Below are 22,847 nucleotides of genomic sequence, written 5' to 3' on the forward strand. Positions count from 1 at the left end.
AAAATTTCTTCACAGCGATGTGAAAGTATACAGCTTAATAGTATGAATAACTTTTCCCTCATCTGAGCTGCATTTCTTCCAGAAATTACTTGTATATATCAGTCCTTTCATTAAAGGAAAAAAGTAGGGAAGGCAACTTATGACATGGTAGCTAATAAAAACAAGACCAAATCCTTTTCTTCATTGAATTTTACAGTGGGGAGAAAATACACACATATATTCAACTAAAATTTGAGCATAATGGAGGTATCAAAAGACTATAACACGTACAAAAAAGGAGTACAGAGGAGGAAGACATTCATTCTCATGTGGCAGGAGGTCAAGGCAAACAAAGGTTTCAAAGGAGGCTTGAACTTGAGATAGGCCTACGGAGTAGGTTAAATCTTGATAAGCAGGGGATGGAGTAAGAATACGTCAAGAAGAACAATTAGAGCAAGCAGAGATATAAAAGAAAGAACTCAGGAAGCGTTTTTAAGTGGTAACTGAGAGAATTTTATGTGCAAGGTGCTATGGATAAGAGCAAAGACCCACTGTGCCCTCATAAATATTCCTACTGGCCTGAGAAATAAGAGTACATATAAATATATAAATAATTATGTAAGGTACCGTATTCTAACATACTTTAGTTATATCTCAGCTATGGCAAATAGATATAACTATTTCATAGATAAAGTGTAGAGTAGTTTGGAGACCAGAGTAATGAGAAAATTAAATTTCAGGCTAAGAATTTTAGACTTTATATTTTAGATGACTGGAAGCCCCTGACTTTAGGGGAGTACGGTAATCCCCTGATGTCAAATTGTTTTTCCAAAATATTAGTCTGTTGACAAGATGCCACATACTTCTAAAACAGGAAACAATGAATGTAGGAAAAGCTGCTAGAAGGCTCAGTCAATGGTCCAAATTTGAGGGAATATAACTCTGGATCACAGATTCGCAAAACATTAGTGTCCATTGTGTGTTAGGAACAGGGATTATAAAGATGAATATGAAAATCAGTGCCCTCAAGAAGTTCATAGTTTACAAGGAAAGAGGGTCATTCAAATAAATCATTGTAATAGCATTTGAGAATTGTAACACGACTATGTGATAATGTGATGCAATAAATGCAATGGGAACTTTGGAAGGAAGATCCTATAAAGGTTTACAGAGGAAGAAATATTTGAGCTGAGTCTTGAAGGCATTCCAGGTAGGGTTAGTAATGTACCATCGATCAATCAATCAATAGGAATGAAATGACATCAAATTTTCATTAAACTGCAAATAGTCTAATGCGGTTGACAGGCAAGAGGCGGGGTTAAAAAGGGTAGCAGTGGTCACATCATTAAAAAGACATGTATTTGATGGAAGTTTCTAATTCCTACTGTAGGCCATTTAAAAACATTTGGCATAGTCTTGATATAATCAAATTTACAGTTTATAAAATTCACTAGGATTATACTGGGTCAACAGGTCTTTGTATGTTGTTTCTAAGGATTAAGGCAAAGATAATTCTTAGCTTTACAGTTAGACTGATATAAGGGAAACAAACCAATAGGAAAGGATACTTTAGTTGAAAGAGAATGAGTTTTTTAAATAATTTTGATTGTGTGGTGATGAGGCATTCAGATGTAATTATCTTTACAGGAAGTTGAAAATGTGAGACTCATAGAAAGCTCATAGATATAAGATTTTAAGGGCAGCTGATGGCAATTGGGAGAACTGTGTGAGGTCCCAATGTGCCTACTTTGAAGGGGACTGAGGTGTCATTGTCCTGTGTACAACGTTCCTTGTATCTTGTATGTTCTTCAATAAGTGTCTATTTTTCACATCACGTGGCTGAATACTTTCTGGACAGACCTCATAATTCCACTTAAATGAAGTATGTCAAGTAGTAAAATTCATAAACAGAGTAGAATGGCTGCCAGGGTCTTTGGGAGAAGGAAAAAGGGGAGTTATTGTTTAGAGGGTTAAAAGTTTCAGTTTGGGAGGATGAAAAAGTTCTGGTGATGGCTGAACAACAATATGCATATACTTAATGCCTCCTGCTATGAACTGAATGTCAGTCTTCCTTCAAAATTCATATGTTGAGGCCTAATCTCCAATATGATAGTATGTGAAGGTGGGGCCTTTGGAAGGTAATTAGGTCATAAGGGTAGAGCCCTCATTAATGTGATTATTACCCTTCTAAGATCTGAGAGACATGATTACTCTCTTGGCCAAGAGAAAGTGGCTGTCTACAAGCCATGAAGTGGGCCCTCACCAGACCTCAGATCTACTAGCACCTTGATCTTGACTTCCCAGACTACAGAACTGTGAGATATAAGTCTTTATTGTTTAAGCCATCTAGTCTATGATATTTTTATTACAGCAGCCTGAACTAAGACACCACTAAACTGTACACTTAAACTTTGTTAGCACAAAAGTAGGTTTATATTTCTGAGAATATAAAACAGATAGTTTATCCTTGTATTATTATCTATTGTATTATTTTCCATCTGAACAACTGTAAACCTACTTTTGCCCATTCCTGCATATATTTTATCACATTATTTTTAAGTAAATGTCTTAGGAATCATTTCTAAGTGGCCTGGAATAAGAACCTTGTGAGGGATTTATCCTGAATATGAAAGCTACTTAGCTGTTGCCATGGTAAAGAGCACTTTCCTTTGACAGGAGAAACACCTTTAACATTCCCTATGTTCCATAGATTATATGAACAAGCAAAAAAAATAAAAAATAAAAGAGAAAGGATTAATTTCCTTCTACTTAACTTTAATAATAAGTGAAACATGTATAATTTGTTTGCTTGAAAGCCAAACATCTAGAGGATGAAGGTTTCTTTTAAAATGAAGCATCTGAAAGTATTTCTGATTCCAAACACTTGCAATTGTGATGACAAGCTGCATGCATGTTCCCAATCATTAGCTACAGATGGCTTCAAGTTTAAAAACAGTTAACTTTTGTGTTAATATATACAACTGGAGTGTTGCTTATAAATAAAAGAAACAGACACCCTAACTGGGTATACATAGCAGTGGACTAAATAATCATTCGAGAACTCAGAAGTTGAAAAGTCAGACCTCTACTGACCAGAGCCTTTATAGGGTATAAGCACATTTTACAAGTAAGATTTTAAAAGGAACAATGCTGTGAATAATTACACAGGTGTTTCATAACAGTTTCTTGATATATGCTATGCTGCTTCTAACAGAAATAAAATGTTAGGAGCAGCCGCCAAAGAAATCACATAGGGTTTGTGGTCATTCTCAAAACATCACTGAGCTAGAGTTTAGTGTATAATGAAACTAGTAACAAAAAATAATGACATCACTCTAAGTTTTGCTTTCTGGACTGACAGTTGTACATCTAGTTAGAGGCAATTTTGTGTGACTAGCCGGGCCATTAAACCATCAGGAGAGGCTCTACACACATCTACATTTATGAGGCAGTCAGCATATTATTGCTCAAAGAAATACCAAATGAGGGTTACAAATGATGATCTGTTTTTAACATTTATATTTAAAAAGTAATTATCTTACCATCAGTTAATGCCATCAAATATCAATTGAAAGATAATAAACTACATGATTTATCAAAACATTAAAGTGCATAACCCATGGTATAGTCCAGTAACAGAACACAATTTAAATAAAAATCATTTTATAATCTTCTCAGTGTGTTTGTGACTTTTGTCTTTTTAACCACATTTGGTCTTAATGTCAAAAATCTACATTTGAGACCCTTTGTGAATGTGAAACCCAAAGAAATACCCTCCTGATTTCCCCCACTGTCCCAAAAGAAAAAGAAAGAATTACATCAGAAAATATTAGATTTGTATTATTTTTTAAAAGTTATTTTATGAAGTGGCCACCAAAACCTAAAAGTACAACTTAAAAGATGTTACAACCTTTTTCAATACAAATGGGGGAAAAAAAACCCAACAAAAGAACATATAATATAGTGTAAAAATGACATTAAAAAAAACTTCAAAATGTTATAGGATCACTGAAGCAAGATGAGAAAATGCAGTGCAAGAAAACTGCACAGCATTAAATAACATGTCTTGGAGTTATTAATTCATGCACCAAAGATACTCTCTAGTTCAATAATAATGATATAATCTGCATAGAAAATACATGCTATATTCTAGATACTGTGCTTTAAGAATATTAAGAATACTGTGCTTTAAGGTAAGTTTCAGTATCAGCACATAATAAGGTTTTTTGTTGTTTTTTTTTTAAATGAAGCACAGAGGGGTTGAATGATATCTAAAGTCACAAATCTAGAGAATGAGGAGTTAAGTGGGTCAGGGGCCGGGAAGCAGGCCTAACTCCAAAACCCATGTTCTTGTCTTCTAACCTCTTCTTGCTTCCTGAATTCAAGTCAACATGTGCTTTGGTTGCAGCTTCTAATGAAAAATACATGTCTTTTCCCCATTTTCACTTAATGCAAGGGTAGAGCCAGCATGGGATAAAGCAGAAAGAGTACAGAACTAGAGGTGAGAAGACTGGTCTAGTCCTGGCCAGCTATCACTTTGCCAAATCATGTAAATTCTTTAGCTTACTATTTTCTAATCTATAAAATGAGATAATACATCTGTTCTCTTACTTTACATGATTGATAGCAAAATAGAGGAAGAAAATACATATGAAAGTATTTTAAAAATGTAAAGCATCATTACAGCACATACTGTTTAAATACTTTATGCATTTCTTATTTCAAAAAAGTATTTCAAATAATATAAGGCACAGATTCTGGAAAATAAATATTAAGAATGAAGAATTTTTAAGACAAAAATTTTAGTATATTGTTATTAATTTTTCCTAGAACCAACTTTGGTTTAATTTGTAGCACATAATATAACATATCACAGAAAATTTTTTTACTCCCTTAATGATTAAAAGTGGCCAACAACTCCGTTAATAGTTTGGAAGTGCAACTGTATGTTCTTGATATGATAAGCTTATTGTCTTCTTTATCTCAGCCCTAAACTAATATGAATTTTTTGCTTCTTTATTTGTTTCATTATGATCTCTTAGGTCTATGTATGTTTATATACACATAATATTACAAATGTTTATAGAGCATATAGCACACCAGACATTTTTCTAGGGGCAAGCAAAATGATATAAATAAGGTAAGAGCTATCAAAGAATGACCTAAAACCTGCTGCTATAAGACTACTTTCTGTGGGCTTAAGAGCAAACATATCTATCTTTTAACAAGTATAATTCTTTTCAGGATCAATATGCATTACATTCAAAGTTCCTACAAAAGTGTGAATATAATAAATATTTTGTACATTTCATTCTACTTTTTGCAAGCATACCTAACAAAATGATGAAAATGCTTACTTACTCGTACACCTTTTGGACCTGGATTACCTTCTGGTCCAGCTAATCCCTAGTGTGGACAAAGACATCATCGTATTACAGTATTTTTAGAGAGTTGTTGATAGATTAACAAAAGACATTAAAAAGTATCATTTTCACAATTATTTATAAAACTTAAAACTCCGTATACTTGATGAAGGTTATATACATTTAAGTAATTTTAGAATTTCAGAACAAAAGAGGTACTGTATATATATAATCTACACACAAATATATTTTAGATAACTAAATTAAGTAGATTAACACATGCTGTCAGATACAAAAAAATTTTTTTTCTTTAAATTATTCTCATTGGAAAACTGTGTTCTTTTAAAACACTTCTAATTAACTTATCTAAAATATATTCCCATAACATTTAAAAATAAATATATTTTTAAATTCATATCACACCCATATGTTTGAGTATTTTCAGTATATTTTACGTTTTTTGTACAACATATATCTTCACTTGGTGGTAAGACTCTAATATACAACACCCACAATGTATTTTTAAAGACCTAAATAATGAAATTTTTTTAATAGATTATTTTTTGCCATTTTTATTTCCCTCATTCTTGAGAATAAAAAAGTTTTAAAATGTAGTTTTCTACAGTGCTAAATGAATAATTAACTTCAAGAGTAAGTAATCAATTCATGAAAATCTCAGAAAGAAAATGCGTCCTATTATTACTCTACATAGAGTAGAGAAAGTAAGAAATTAGAGGAAAATAAATATAAAATGATTAGAATGAGTTTTCGAAAACAGTATACAAAACTAAATTCAGTTCAGATAGAAGTATTAAGTAATGATATAGGTAGCACTGCCAACTGTGTCCCAAGTTTTTATAACTGTTATTTAAAATTTTTGTTTATTATATAGAGTCTTAACTCTTACCATTACTTCATTTTAGTCAGTGGCAGTGTTGTAAAATCAGCAGCAGGGCTATTTTACAATCTTATTAGACCCTTAGGCATTTCAATTTTGAAGGTATATAACATCAAACAGGTTTAAAAACTCTGCTGCCATTTTAAACAATACTTTCTGCAATAAAATTCTTGATGGATTTTTACAATTTTGAAATTATTTTGCTCTGAGTAATTCATTATTTTAAAAAAATAAATCAATTATCATTTAAACACTGACTCTCAAAATCAGAACATAAAATATATTAATGAAGACAAACAAAAAAGAAGTGTAAATATAGTTACCTCACCTGCCTGCCAGGGTAACCATGTGAACCGATATTACCAGTGGATCCTGGAATTCCCTGGAATGAAAAATAAATAAAATACATCAAAGTCAAAAGAAGCCCAAGAAAACAAATTTGATGCATTTATAATACCCAAGTTTGGAAAAAAATGTTCTCCTCATAAAAATACCAAGTGTCCTACACATGAAAATAACCCCAAATTGCTAAGGATGAGTAGATAAAACTTAGGTTAGGACCCTACATGAGACATTGAATATTAATAATAATAAATCTGGGATGGAAAAATCCCGTGCTACACAAATAAAGGCGGCATTTTTTATAAGGAGTTGGTGCATTTCTTTATAACCAGTCTCTCTTTTAATTGGATTCCTTCTCGTCTCAGTCACCCTGCAACTCCTCCTCTCGGTCTGCGCATAGCCCCCTAAGGTTGAATAGAACAGTAGACTTCAAAACCAACCTCTTCAGCCTTCCTAAGGGAAACTTATTCTGCAAGACTGATTAAATACATGGATATTAAGTGGTGAATATCTGTATCATGACATCCATCTAAAAATTCACATAGTAACTTTGTATGGTTAACTCATTTTGAATTGATAACTTCGTTTTTCATTTAAAACAAGCTTTGCAGACGGGAGGCTGATTCATGGAGACTTGAAGGCCTAACAAGGAAAACATGCTGACGTGGGTGGAATAGTAAAAAAGAAGTACCTCCACTTATTTTTACTTTCTTTCACTGATACATTATTTGTCCATTCATTCATTCATCAATTTATTCAGAGTTTTTGTCTATTTTATAATTTTCGAAGAATAGGCCCTTCAGGGGATTCTGATGCACATGGAAGGCTGAGAATCACTGAAATAATGTGATGTCTTGAATTTGTTTCAAAATAACCCAGGGAAGGGGTGATGGCTGGTGGGGGCATAGATGAAACAAGGTTGGTAGTGAGTTGATAATTGTTGCAGCCGGTGATGGGTCCATGGGGATTCATTATCACTACACTCTCTGCTTTTAGATTCTGAGATGAGGCAACATGAGATGTGTTCAGTGCGGTCAGCCGTAGACTACACTCTCTACTTTTTTTATGTGCTTGGAAGTTTTCCATAATAAAACGTTTTCAAAAATCCCCCCCAAAATAATAATTCTTGAAGAAAAGAAATGCCAGAATAATGTATGTTGAGCTGCCTTTACCTCAGCTTGTGGCAGCAAGTTGTCATAGATTTCTTATTTATTGGGTAAAATTCATTTCCTGCTTGCTGTTTGTAAAAGAGATAGCAAAAGACACTAGCCCTTTGCCCATCTGCTACGAGATAGATAGAAGAGTGTTACCTCTATTTTGAGAATAGAAACGCTATAAAACTCCTACAGTACAAGAAGTCCAGAGAAAGAAAAGGCCAAGGAAAATGCAAGTAAGAATCACAGTTGAAAGGTTTTGCCGTCCCTTTCTATTTGACATGTAGACTCCTAACATATCTTTCTTTCTACTTTTTTCAGAGTCCATCTCTCAGTTTTATTCTGTCTCATTTTGCTCCCTCTTGTCTCCCTTCCTTTCCTTGCTCTAACAAGTACTGTTTACCAAGCACTTTTTTATGTGTCAATTACTATACCAAGTACCTTACATCTACTTCACACCATCTATAAGATAGATACTATTTTCTCCATTCTATGTATGGAAAAACTAACATGCAAGGAAGCTAGGAAACATATCCGAGATGCCATAGTAAGTAGCAGAGCCTTGATATGAACCCAGATATACACACATGCACATATAAATATACATACAGATAAATGGACAATATACATAGATATGACAATGGACAATTTAACAAAATGTGAATAAATAGTGGCCTTCTGACAATTACAGGGTAAAATTCTTGTCTGCAAGTAAGAGATTATATCCTATGAATTTCAGAAACCATATTTACATGCTAGATATTACCTTATTAATATTATATATAATATGACATTTTATTTCTATAGCAACATTTATTGAGCCAGGTGTCATGTGTTAGGAACTATTTCAAGTATTTTATTTATATATATATTATAATTAATCTGCTCAAACCCTGTAAGGTACCATTATCCCTATTCTGCAGATGAGAAATATGAGCCATGAAGTATTTCTCACCAGTGGAAAGTCATTAAGCTAGTAAGTAGGAAGTTAGGATTTAAATAAGCAAATCTAACTCCGAAGACCACCACTCAAGGGTGCCTTTCTAGCACAGGTTGGAAGTGCAAATAACTTCCAGTAGTGCTCTAGGGAAAGCCCTCTAATTAAGAGATTTGCTCCAGTCGATTTATAACTGCTTCTTTCAGGCCCCACCCAATTCTGAAATACACAGACCAATATCCAGACTTTCACAAACCTTTATTTAAGTATGCCAATAGAAATGAGTGAAACAAATTTAAAATAGTAGGTCACTATCTGACTAATGCCTACCACCATCCTTCCATTCCTTTCCTAGCCAAATTAGGTTACTTGATCCCAATTTAAAAAGCAGTCTCTTATAAGACATAAGTAAAATTGATTTTGAATGGATTTTTATAGAACATATTAAAGCAGCATGTGGAGAGCTAACCCATTCCAGCTGCACAGAGAAATACACAAAAGAGCTCCAAAGGATGGCTAAATTCTGCTGTACTGGAATAGCAGTCAACAAAGTAAACAAGTAAGCCTTCAGCACAGCCTTAAATGGTATAAATATATTCTAAGCCAACCATACCCTAAAATCACTGTAACAACCACAGAAGCTCAAAAGAAACTCAAAATGAACACTACAACTCAATTCACTCTGCACTTAAAAATGTTTTTGAAAACATGGCTTACTTAAATCTTTAGATTGAATGGAGGATTTCAGGCAGAAAGCTGTACCTTATAGTCTCTGGAGGAACTGGGGATAAGAAGCCTGTCCCAATCCCACTTCATGCTCTAACCACTAAAGTACACACTCTGTGTCAGTCAAACTTCATGGAGAGTGTGGGTTCCTCCCTACATCTCAGTTTTATCCTTGGTACAACAGGATAATAGTATCTAGGTCACAGGATTATAGTGTGAATAAAACAGAAAAATGTGTATAAATATATTTAAATGTGGGCTAACTGCAATCATTCTTAGTGATGCTGAGCATTCCATTAGTAAACATATGGAAGTATTCAATTAGTAATTATACCACTACAAATTGTAGTTAACAAGTAATACAGTTTGGCAATTAATAAACTCAGGGAGTGACAGATCTTATTACTAGAACTTGCACAGATGGTATAAATACTTTTCAAAATATTTGCTGACCAATTTATAGATATTTACAAATTTTCCAGAAGCAAATGTCTCTGGGCAAATTAGTTATGTTCGTCTTAATGATCACAGCATTTCACAGCATCTTCACAGTTAAAATACAAAATATACAAAATGATATTAGTTGTTCCTCATAGTTATCAAATGTTGCTTTTTTTCTAGAAATAATTAGAAGAGAAAATAAGAACTGACTCCAACATACATTTTCCAGCCTTTAAAATTGACTTTAGACTCTTAAAAGTATAACACTCACCAAACAATAACATGTATACCAACAGAACTAGGTTATAAGCAGTTCTTACTACTGACACAAGATCAATTTTTCACTTTCTTATGAAATATTATGTTTTCTTCATTGGAATCTATACATTTCTGTGAAAGCAGTATTCTAGGGTTTTTTTCTCCTCCGTATTCTCTCCCTCCCATGCTTGTGACTCTCACCCATAAAAGTTGAAATGCTCTTCAGTAATTGTTTAATCTTCAGGAAACTGAAGTTATACCTGTTACACTTTGCTTGCCATGTCTACTAACTGGTAATCTTGTGCTTCAGAGGACAGAGTGCACTGATCCACTTAACATAAATGAAATAGAAAGTTGGCTTTCTTCACTTACATCTTTCCCTCAAGTGACGATCCCCACCTTTACTTTTTCTTGAGCTCCTTTTAGGGCTTCCTGAGGCTACCTGCTGAATCTCCAATAACAGAATCTGTCACCCTGGTTAGTTTCTCTTCTCCTATCCTTTTCACTGCTTTATTTATACTAGCCTACTACATACTGTATTGAAAATGAGAGGTATGACTTTTTTTTCCTATGACAAAATGATATAATATTTTCTGTTGGGAGAGAGAACGAATAACATAATTAAAAATGAGATGCTGTAGTTCCGAACTATTTTGACTTTTAATTATGCATATATATGTACCTATATAATGGACAGCAGCATAATGCCACCCTAATTTGGATTGTTATTGAAATGTATTTGCATTCCCTATGCAAGGATTGTAAATAGGATTTAGTGAAGAGGCAAGGCCCTAAAATTGTACAAAATTAACGAGGTGTGTGTGTTTGAACATGGGTGTGTGAACGTGGGTGTGTGCACATGCTCGGATAAGCGTATTTTCTGATAAAAGGGTTCATAGCATTTGTAAGATTCTCAAAGAAGGTGGCGAACCATTAAAGTTTAAGAATTGCTGTTCTGGAACTTATTAGGCAGATAGTGAAAGTCATTTTGGAATATGAAAAAAGAAAAAGAAAAAGGAGACTATAACAAATAGTCAATTAAAAGTTTGTCCTGTACTAAACAAAGGGAAAATAATTGGGAAATTGAAATAGTAAATTTCAATTTATTAACTGAGGAAATAAAACCTCTCAATGAAATTCTCCAGTGAGTACCTTTGTTCACTGGAAAAGAAACAGCGTTGTAAAGGAAGTACTTACTTGTTCACCTCGGAGTCCTGGGAGGCCTGGATGTCCTTTAAGACCCTGCAAGGGGGAAGGTGAAAATGTGCTATGAAAAGTAAACCCATATAAGCCAAATAATGAAACATAGGCTCTAGGTTGTCTTGAACCTCAACTTATGGTTTCCTCATCAGTGTAAATGTAATTCTTACTAATTTATTTAATAAATTTAATCTTTTCAATAAGTAACTTTTATTACATAAATTATTGCTAATATTATTAATTTTGAATAATATTTTAATGATTTGTTATAATCAACTAAAATTGTAGCATAGTTTTATAATTGTAGCATAGTATAGAATAAAAGAGCAGCTTTTATAAAAGGCTGGTATCTAGCAATTATCTGCTAAATTTCAGTAAAGCTTTTAAAAGTTGGTTTTACTTCACTAATGCTAAAACAATGTGCCCTAAGACATAATCTGTTTGTAATTATTGAAAAACTGGACCACATCCATGCAGTTTATCTAATTCAAATTACTGTCATAACACTCCATGAGTGAGCTAAGACAAATAAAAGAGCCTGTTCACAGGTCCATCAAAAGGGATTTTAGAAAGCTAAGAAATTAGTAACAAATGTTATATGTCAATTATACTTCAACTAAAAAAAGAAATTAGCAACAAAAAAATCCAGATATTAGAACCAAACTTAAATATTAATTTCTATTATTAACACCCAAATATATAAAATAAGTATCTTTATCCTCTAGAAAGATTTTCTTCTGTGAGAAAAATGAAGGAAACAAAAAAAAAAAGGACAGGAAGAAAGAAATAAATACTTTGATTATTTGAATAGCTCTAATCATCAATCAGTAAATCAACCTATACCTACTAGATTTTTGTGTATAAAAGAACATGAAAAAGTTTCTTTTTTAATGAACCATATAGGGTTTTAGGTGAAATATTACTCAAAAACCTGAAATAAATTATAGTTTAGAAATATCAAAAAGTTCAAATCAATATACTGCAAACTTAAGTTTTAGAGGTTTCAGGATATAAATAATGGAATGAATAATTATTCAGAATTAAACAGAGGGTTTATCAACTTGAATTAATGAATTCAAGAAGGAAATGATGTTTTGATTAGACGATGAGAAAATTATTAATAGAAGAGGTGTCTATTTGAAAAATAAAATGATTTAAAAGCTTTTGAGATGTTAAACTTAACAATAAAATGTTTAAGTAGAGAAGTCTCTTGGGAACTAGAGAGATGACTAGAAAAAGAAAGAAAATTTGGAGAGGAAGACTTTTGTGTTATCTATGCTATATGTAAGCATATTCGTAACAGAGAAGTAACAAAATTATAAGAGGGCAAAGGAAAGACCTATCAACTGGGAACTTAGTTCTTTTTTGATTAGGGCATTAAAAAGAGATCAGAGAAGTGGCAATGAAAAAGGGTAAAAGCGGGGGTGGGGGAGGCAGGAACAAAGGAACTTCAGTGAACTACTAGGATAAGCTAGACTTTATGTCAACTACTTCCAAATACCTTAGTTAATACCACTGCAGTTCTATGAAGCAGGTATTTTTCTCATTTCGACAGATAACTGGCTTCTGAGAAATTAAATGATTTGACCAGTCATGATGGTTAGGTGGAATCATGTTGGTTTGATAGATTTATCAAGAATTGAGTGACCTGCCCTTCTATTTACTTTATATGTTATAGTTGTTTTGAGTGCAGACAGGTACATAAGGTCACCCAGATGGTAAGTCCCAGGAGCGAAGCAAAGGGCAAAACCGGGAAAACCAGTATCCAGGGTGGGGCCTCACCCCCCAGGGTGATCTCCCCTCCCCCAGCATACAGTTGGCCATGAAATTCAGACACTGCCCTGGCATGTCATTAGTCATGTGCTAGACCACCTCACAGAAGGAACAAGGGGAAAAGCGAATAACCTCATATGCCTCCCATACAAGCCCTTACAGGACCACTACCTTACCATTAAGCCCTCAGAACAAGGAGGTTCTGGCACACATTAAATAACCTTCAGAACAAAGCCTCAGATCTTCTAATGAGAGTGACAGAGTTTTGGTCAAACAAGAGATAACACATAGGCCTCAGATATATCAGATCCAGGCCCAGAAAAGCAGCAAAACCAGATGAAGTGATGTCATAGCTGACATCAGGACTACATGGAATGACTAATAACCCTCTACCCTAGCACCCACCAATCAGAAGAGACCGGGATCCTACAAGGACACACCTGGAAATCTGATGAACATTCTATTGATATCCTCCCCTAAAATCCCTGCATTTGGAAAACAGGTAAAAACCCTTAAGATGAACTCTCTCTCTCTCCCCTCCCCCCTCATCTCTCTCTTCTTCTCTCCCTCCCTCTCCCTCAGCCTGTCAATGCCTTTCCTCACCCCCTTCTTTCCCCAGGTGCTCTATCTGGAGTACTTCCAAAACTTTCCCCTTCTACTTACTCCAGGCTTAGCTCCTTTTCTTTTTCCTAAGCTCCAAGAGCCCTTCTTTTGTCTCTGTAACTTGCTTCCTGAGTCCACACAGCCCAGCTGGCTCACTTCTCCTACCTCTGTGACCTTCTAAATAAACTTCTTGCACTAGTGTTCCTGGCTCTAAATTCTTTCCTAACCAAATGCAAGGACTGAGGTCTAACATCTGATGCTGTTCACCATTAACAACAGGAGTTATATTGTATGAATCATGGTATTATTAAAGCTACACATTTACCAACAGCATCTTCTATACCTAATGTTTTAACTGAATTTTGGTCTAAGTTTATACATTTTTTAAAGATAACTAAAGATCAGCCTAATTACAAAATGATACATAATGTTCTCAGTTGTCCAAATGTTATACAAGATTCTACAAATAAAAATATCCACAAAGCTAAGTTGTTTTCACTTTTTATAACGGGAAATAACAAATGTCCTCAGCACTAAGACCAGCGAGGTTGGCAGCTAAAAGTTCCTAGGAGAATGACAGGAAGATGAGGAATGAGGAGCCAGGGTGAGAGGCACAAAAGTAGACAAATTCTCTGCCTGTTTTCTTTTCCTTTTTAAAAAATGTGTTTACTTGTTTTTTTATTTCTATGAACCAAATTGAGCAAAATGCTTCTCCTTCTTGGCTACCACCTGATTTTCTGACCAGAGTGTCTTCCCTCCCTACCCCATGGAGAAACAGAATGCAGTGGTGGTACAACTTCCTGAGTTTCCTTTCCTGGAAGCATTCTATAATAGCGAACCAGACATGTGAATCATGTAATCTTCCTTATGTCCAATTCCTTTTGAAGGGATTCCTCATCATCCAGAGGCTCTGATAAAGGGACAGCACCAAACAGCCATGATCTTTTTCCTCATGAGCTCACTCCTACTTCACCTCAGCCATAAGAGATGGCTTCTGATCAAAGTGAGGCCAATACAAAGTCTGGCCAGTAGCCTGTAAGGTCACTTGGAATGAGGAGGTTTATCTAAAAAGGGATAACCTGGGCCAGTCAAGTTCTCTTTTCTAAGTGTAACTTTTAAAAAAGAGAGAAGGAAAGAAAGAAAGAAGGAAAGAAGGGAGGGAGGGAGGGAGGGAAGATTGGTTTAGGTACTTAGTAGTTGAGGGGGCTGAAGCTGGAAAGAGTCACAAAGAAAGGTTAAGAGAAAGGGTTGGGGCAATCAGATGCTCAAGAAAGTGGAAGTATAAAGTAAACAATTTAGAGTAAGCCAAAACTGTTGAGAAAGTTGCCAGGGGAAAATTAAGATAATACAACAAAGCAGATACAGAGAGTAGATGAAGAGCAGTACCGGTAGAGAAGTACAGTGAAAAGTGCACAAACTAATGCTGCTAAGATACTCAGAGCTGTTTTGAATTAGTGCCTGTCTCCACAGAGCCAAGTCTTATTACAGTACCTATTGTTAGATTCCATGGTCTCTGCTTCTCCTAATGCTGCAGAAAGGATTGAAATAATTCTCTCTCCATTCTTTGCAATTAAAAAGGTTTAAAGAAAACAAATGCATTTGCTTTTTGTCTTACTACTAATAACATAAAGAATAGACCAAGTAGCACTAGCCAGGTGACTCAGTCAGTTGGAGAGTTATACTGGTCACCAAAAGGTTGTGGGTTGATTCCCAGTCAGAGCACATACAGAAGACAACCAGTCAATGTTTCTCTCTCACATCGATGTTTCTTTCTCTCTCTCTCCCTCCTCTTCTCCCTCTCTCTCTCTAAAAAAAGTCAATTTAAAAAAATATCTTTGGGCGAGGATGGAAAAAAAAAATAGAATAGACCAAGCACACTGAGTCCTAGATCCACTTTTGCCGCTAACTAGCTATATCATGAATTTTAAAGTCTTCATTTGTTAAATAACAGCATTGAAATAAATTATTACTAAATTTCCTTTTATTGCTAGCATTCTGTGATAACCTGAATCTATAAGAAAGTTACCACTTTCTTTTTTTAAAAATTTAGCTTTTAATGAATGAAAAACAGAGGCCTACATGAGTCAAAGATATATATATGAGACAAAGTCATATATGAGTCAATTCACAATTGGAGGTGCAGGAAGCACTCAGATAAGATTAATGTATGTATCAGAGAAAAACCTGATTCATGGGCATATGATCTGAAACAAAGATGGGGATTCTGGGGTATAGCAGAATGGAAGACTGGTTCATGTAGAGGCCGCCATGACAGTCTAGGTGAAAGATAATTATACATTAGATCTAGTGATAGAGTCACAGAAGCCCCTTAAGGACTTTAAACTTAATTTAAGTTGCTTGCCTATTTTATTCAATGTGGGTATCCCCAGTGCCTAGAACAGTGCCTGACACATAATAAGTGCTCATTAGTTAATTGATGGAGAGACTTAGATGCATGGATAAACTAATGGAACGATTTGGATGTATTTGAGAATTACTTGGGTGGGAAATAAATTCTAAGTGTCTAATATGATATTTCAATTCTCTTCATGTTGAAAGGTGATAAGTAAGAGAAAGAATATCTTCTTGTTACTTTTAATATAATATTACATCTGTAATATACTGGAGTTAACACCACTATTATTTAAAAACCTTCATTTATTCCCTACATTTTTGACTATATAATTCATTTATTTTCTACTTAAATACTAGTCCATACAATTTTAAAAAGTGCCCTGGCTGGTGTGGCTCAGTGGATTGAATGCTGACCTGTGAACCAATGGGTTGCAGGTTTGATTCCCAGTCAGAGCACATGCCTGGGTTGCAGGCCAGGTCCCCAGTATGGGGCATGCAAGAGGCAACCACACATTGATGTTTCTCTCCCTCCCTTCTCCTCTCCAAAAATAAATAAATAAAATCTTTAGAGGAAAAAAAGCAAAGGGAGTAAGTTCTTGGGGCAACTGCCTACATTCAAGCTTTGGCAAAATTCCAACCCAGGGACTGGCCATTTTATTGAAAAAAAATTAGTTTATATTGTGGTTTTTTGAAAATATTACTTGAGTTACTGTTTTATATACTAACATAGGAAGAATAACAAAAAATGTGCAATGACCAACATACGATTTTTCTCTAATGAATGCATTGAAAAATACTGATAGGAAAATTTACAAATTGTGATTTAGAACAGAATAAAAGCCCATTATAATGGGTTATAGAATTGCCTCAGTTTTTGCTGTAATGAAAAGTTGCCTTACCAAGAATTCCATTATAAATGGGGCTTAGAATCTAATTTTAATATAGAGACTTTAATTTTAATATTGATACTTATTTGAACAAGAATTGAACCCTAACAAATATGTTATCACTAGGCAACTACACAGAACAAAAAAGAAAAAGAGAGAAAAAGAAAACATACAAATGAATCAAAATTAGAAATATTTAGGGATGGGAAAGACACAAATTTTAAATATATACCTGAATTTCCCCAAGTAATTAAAATTTGGATACAGAAATAAAATCATTTATATACAAGTCATCCTCCTTTGCATGCATATAAAACCTTTATATATATATAGGCCCTTAGTATAGGACCATAAAACTGACCACACAAACTGAAACCACACAAAGCAATCTTAATAATGGGAAAAGTTACAATTGTTCTATTACCTTTAAAAACTTTTGTCAAGACTTAAAATTTCTGTCAGTTATATTTGTATAGGGAAATAAAAATGATGACTATGAGGACCAAGTGAAAGGGCACAGTCAATTACAGCTAAAAAACACCAATGTTCATTCATTTACTAATATGTGCTTATTATGTACTGGATGCTGGGCTGAGACACCACAATGAATAAAACATAGTCTCTGCACTTAAGGACTCTTATTGCACTGCTCTCTGAAGGCCAATATGACATTTTCTGTATCTGTAATATAATAACATTACAGATTAGGCAATTCCAAGTTTCTATCAGCTTTGTCAAACACCACAGGACTCAGGTCAGCAATGACTTGAGGAATACAGAGAAAAGCCTGTAACCATGTTTTGACCAAAATAACAAGAGGAAGTTATGGCAACATTGAGAATAGTGATAAGATGGTCATAATTGACCAAAAAAGGAAGCCTAAGCAAGAATTCAGTATTAGATAGAAACTAACAACCATGGGAACGTAAGCACGAAGGCAATGAATTTCCTAATGCATAAGAGTAAATAGTTTAATTATTTTTTAAAATATTTAATAGATGAATGATCCCAGATAACTGCAGACTTGAGGAGGCTTACAAAATGAATGCTGCACAAACCCTTGTATTCCACACACCTTCCCCTCCTTAGAACACACTTCCCTCCTGCACAAAACAGGTTGCTGTCAACCTTGGTCCCCAACTCCTCCCATACTGACCCACTAACCTCCTTTAATTAGTACTCAGTTTTCACTTTGGTCCCATCAACATTTACAGTCCTTCTCAACTAGGTCTTGTGGAGAAAAAAACAGTATCACAAACTAATTCTCAAAATGATGCTACCTGAAGATGACAACATTTTCTGAGGACATGGAAATTTTTTAAAGAACTTCCTGGAAACATGTATAAAGGACCCATGGACTAAGCCAAAGTGGGGAGGATTGAGGGAGGGAGGGAGGTGGGGGTGAGTGGGGCAGGGGAAAGTGGTGGTGGGTACATGGAGACAAATGCATTTGAACAATTAAAAAAAAGAATAGACTTACATTAATTAAAACTATATATTGTAAACTCTAAAGCAACCATTAAAATAATTTTAAGTGGGGAAAAAAAGAACTTCCTGGAAACTAAAATATGTTTAGCCAAATGCACTTATTGTTAATGTTACAATGTCAATCATAAGAGCCAGGCTGAGGAATATATCTTTGGACACAGGGAAGTTTTCAAAGTCCCACAAATTATACCCCTCTGGCAACCACCGGCTGGCCTGCGGGGGAGCTCAGCACTGCGCTGCCTTGTTCTCAGCTTCCCCTCCCGTTAGTGGGAATGACAGCTTGCAGGGAAGGGAGAGGGTGACTGGCGACAGCACAGCCCTTGGGCAGCAGCATCTGCATTGGGCTTTCAGTGCTACGCCTGGGCTGGGAACCAGCTCAAAGTAAAACACTGCTCTGCAGATTTTTACAGGGATAATGGGAAAATGAAAAGATGAATTAACTATGAAAAATAGAATTCTTCTCATTTCTCTTCCCATCACGGATTTTATTCCAACCCTGATTTTTTTATTGTTGTTGCAATCAACACTCAGTATTGTTGTTGCTCCTTCACACAGTCCTTGCTTTAAAAAGATTACGAAAAGCTGCATAGTTTTTGAATGACTGATAAATCACAGTGCATCCCACCTGATGCTTTCAGTTTTTTTCCCCTTTTCAGCTTTATAAAGTTACCTCCTATGTAATGGAAATATTTTCTAAAATAATTGAAATAATTCCTCCAGAATAAAATAAGAATTCACACTGATTTATAATTATTACTAATACTATTACTAAAACTTAAGTAGTACTTTTTGATATTAAGAAAAATACTACCATACAGTATTCACAAAAATCTGTTTTAATATGTATGCATTATTTCACAAGTGCTCTGAGTTATACCCTCATGCTAAGAGGTACTTAACTTCTCCCACCTGACTTATCCTTCTGATTCTAAAAAAAAAAAACTGCTTCAACTGAAATCACTGTTAATGTTCTTACAATTTTAAGTAGCAGACTTCCAATATTAATATAGCAACTGATCAGCTATATTAAAAACCAACTTAAAAATCCATTTGGTGTCCAAGCTCAAAATTATGACTCCTGTCTTCCATCCAACTCAACATGCACCCTGGATCAAACTTATCTGCTTTTTGGCATGAATTTAGACATTTAGTGGGAAGTGAAATATACTTCAGTTCCTAGCAAAATAAAAGTTATATGGAAGTAGCTAAATCGAGGCACTGTAACAAGTCAATCTGGAGACACACATTGCTTGTTAAAGATGTTAATAAAGATTTATAAAAAAAGTTGAGGGGAGAGGGATAAAAAGAGGGAAAGAAAAAAAGCAAACCAAAAAAATATACTGAAGAGGGAAAGGAAATATTGCTGCTGATTTACCTGCTTTGTTATTTCTGACTCAATATTAATTCTACTTTTCAAAATATTTACATTAATCTTCTGTTTATTTATCTCAACAGCTTTCAAGAGTTGTCAGTGTTCTCTACACAACTTGCCTGCAGCCATTTTAAAGATTTCTTCAGTATGGCTTATATTAGAGTAATTTTAAGATGTTCAGATACTTGCTGAGAAAAGGAATAATGAAGCCATTATTATCTGTCATTCAAAACTATATCTTCTCCCTTAGCCTTAATGAAAAACAAAATTTTACTTCTTCTTGCATACATGCTTGACATGGTCAGAATACTGAAAAACACATCTGAGAAATACTGTCTTAATGAACTAATTAATTAGTTAATGGGCAGTATACAAAGCTATTCACAGCACAGTTATGTGTCAAATAAGCCTGGGTCTGAGTCTTAACTCTCCTAGTTAATAATTGTGTGGCCTCAGGTAAGTTATTTAATTCTTTTATACTTCAACTTATTTATGACATACTGAACATGTAAAACAGAGAGCTGTTTTTAGTTGAAAAGAGATAGGGCTCAGTAGAAAGGCAGGAATGTTGTACACAACAAAATAGCTACTATTAATATAAGCAGTAAAAATTATAATTCATAAAATAGCTTAATAAATAAAAATGTGTAATTAGTAATAAACTCTCTACTAATTAAAACCCAAGTACTTTATTCACCTCTTATAGTATGAACAGAATAATTATTAGCACAGTGGATTCAGTGTCAGTAAGTTTTATCTCTCAATCTTTGCATAGCTCTGAATGGCCCTGAGCAATTTTTTTAACTTCATTGCGTTTACTTGAGATACCTCAGTTACAAAATGAATAACTTAAGTTCTTGTCTTGCCTATACAATTCATCTACCATATCAGAGTTAGAACTGCAATGATGAAGGAATAGGAGTCCCTAGGTTACAGCTAATATGAGCCGTTATTCTAGGTTCTCTTAGGATGGATCCTGTTTGCAGGAAGTAACTCTGAGAGTGATCTAGATAGTTCAAAAATAAATCAAAATTAGTAAATTCTATAAAGTAGCTTATAACTTACCTAAACATTCTACCTAATAATCAACCTCATCTTTTCCTCCTTCATACAAATCATCCAGGAACCACCTCTCGAGTTAATTTTGAATGTATTCCTACTGTACGCTTGTGTTTAGGTAAGATATCGCACATTGACAGTATGATGGAAACTTGTCCCAAGCCTGCTATATGGAAAATTAGTTGAGGTTTAGACTGAGTGCTCATGTCCTTTTGCTAGCAAAACTTTTTAAAAAATTTGTATATAATTTCCATTATAGACACTCTGAAAGGGGGAAAGACATTCTCAGAAAAACTACCAAATCATCTCAAATATTTCAACACTTGTTTTAATCTACTGCCAAATCACAGTATAACATGGATGTTTCACTTATGAGAAAGTAATTTAGTTCCTAAGTACTTTAAACTAAATCTTTCCTAGAGAAAATTAAGCTATAGCTTATAATCGATAACACAGCAAGATCTGACTTCTATAGGAACTATTTCTATTAGTTAACAATAAAAGCCAGATTTTATTTTATTGTTATTACTTTTTAAATCCTCACCTGAGGATATGTTTATTCATTTTTAGACTGAGAGGAAGGAGAGGAGAGGGGGGAGTGAAAGAGAGGGAGAGAAAAAGAGAGAGACAGAGAGAGAGACAAGGACACAGAGACATCGACTGGTTACCTCCTGTATTCGCCCTGCCTGGGGATGGTACCCTCAGCCCATGTATGTGCCCTGACCGGGAATCAATTCCACAACACTTTGATGTATGGGATAACATTCCAACAAACAGAACCACCCAACCAGAGCTAAAAGCCAGATTTTAAAATTTTAAAAAGTCATATGGCAGAAAAGGAGTCTATGAAACATACACAATCTATTTTGCAATTTGTTTAAATCAATGCTGTTATTTCATTTTACTAGATTTACACAAACTAAAAAGAATATATTCTTCTTAATACAGGGTCCAGCAGAAGTAATGCCTGCTTGAGTGTGGTTGGTAAGGTAATAATATGGGTGTAATAATTTATAGTTTTAATTTGAACATTTCACCTAAAATGTCACATGGTGTACTTGAGTGTGATACTGTTATGTTACAGAATTACATGCTTATGATTTTGTAATAACAAATTTTGTAATAATAAAGGAGCGTTATTTGGGCCAGACCCTGTATTTTAAAATACCTATGGGCCAAGATCCATATAATATGTGCAGAGGGCTCTGGAAGCTAATGTAAAAAAAGTTTCTTTAAGTAAGTGCAACTTTAAAGTTTAAACAATCATCTGCTCTAATGGTTAAAAATCAGTCTTTTAAATTTTTCTCTATAAATAATATTTCCTTGTATCCTCATCTACACAATAAACACTCAACTTTTACCTAGTGTTTTTCTTTCTGGGTAGTTTCATGAGCCACAGCATCATCTAACCTCAGAAAGTAATGATTAGTTTGTTTTTCTCTTGTATGCAGTTATTCTTTAGAATGAAATAACTGTATATTTAATATCAAATAAACAAATTAAGATAATTTCTGTATTATGAGATTTTCTTTGTTTGATATCCTTCATCAGTACCGTTTCCTCAAGGTATACTTAGTGGTCAGAGTCATGCTAAGTAGCATTAATCAAACACATTCATGACTGTATACTATGATCAATTATGTTAGAAATGATCACTCTGCAGTTTCATGTCTCCATAGGGGCAACCAACAAATTCAAATAAGTTATCAGATTCCAAGTACTGTCTAGGATGGAGACAAGTCTGAGTACCAGAAGAATAATGGTGTGGTATAGCCACGGGAAGAAAAATGAATACTCCATGAGATCACAACCTTTTTCATCATTTCACAATTCAGCCCTTTAGCAAATGTTATGAAGGAAAGCAAACAAGGTCACAATCCTTTCCAAAACCAGATAAATAGCTGATGGTTAACATTTATTAATGGCTTGCTATTTGTCTGACACTGTAGTGGCATGGATAATCTCATTCCATGTTCTCAATAATTCCCTATGAGGTGGGCAGTATCATCTTC

General features: G+C 34.4%; 1 protein-coding gene across 1 annotated transcript in view; it reads right to left on the bottom strand.

The window, feature by feature from the left end:
- The window catches only part of COL24A1 (collagen type XXIV alpha 1 chain), a 299,775-nt gene that overhangs the window by 248,271 nt on the left and 28,657 nt on the right, over positions 1–22,847 (bottom strand). Inside the window, 3 exon segments of the mRNA XM_054566926.1 lie at positions 5,341–5,385; positions 6,569–6,622; positions 11,296–11,340. Of these exon segments, the coding sequence (XP_054422901.1) occupies positions 5,341–5,385; positions 6,569–6,622; positions 11,296–11,340 (144 nt within the window).

This window comes from Pteronotus mesoamericanus, unplaced genomic scaffold (assembly GCF_021234165.1).
Source record: "Pteronotus mesoamericanus isolate MK-2021 breed Mesoamerican mustached bat unplaced genomic scaffold, CSHL_Meso_final contig_181, whole genome shotgun sequence".
Lineage (NCBI taxonomy): Eukaryota > Metazoa > Chordata > Mammalia > Chiroptera > Mormoopidae > Pteronotus > Pteronotus mesoamericanus.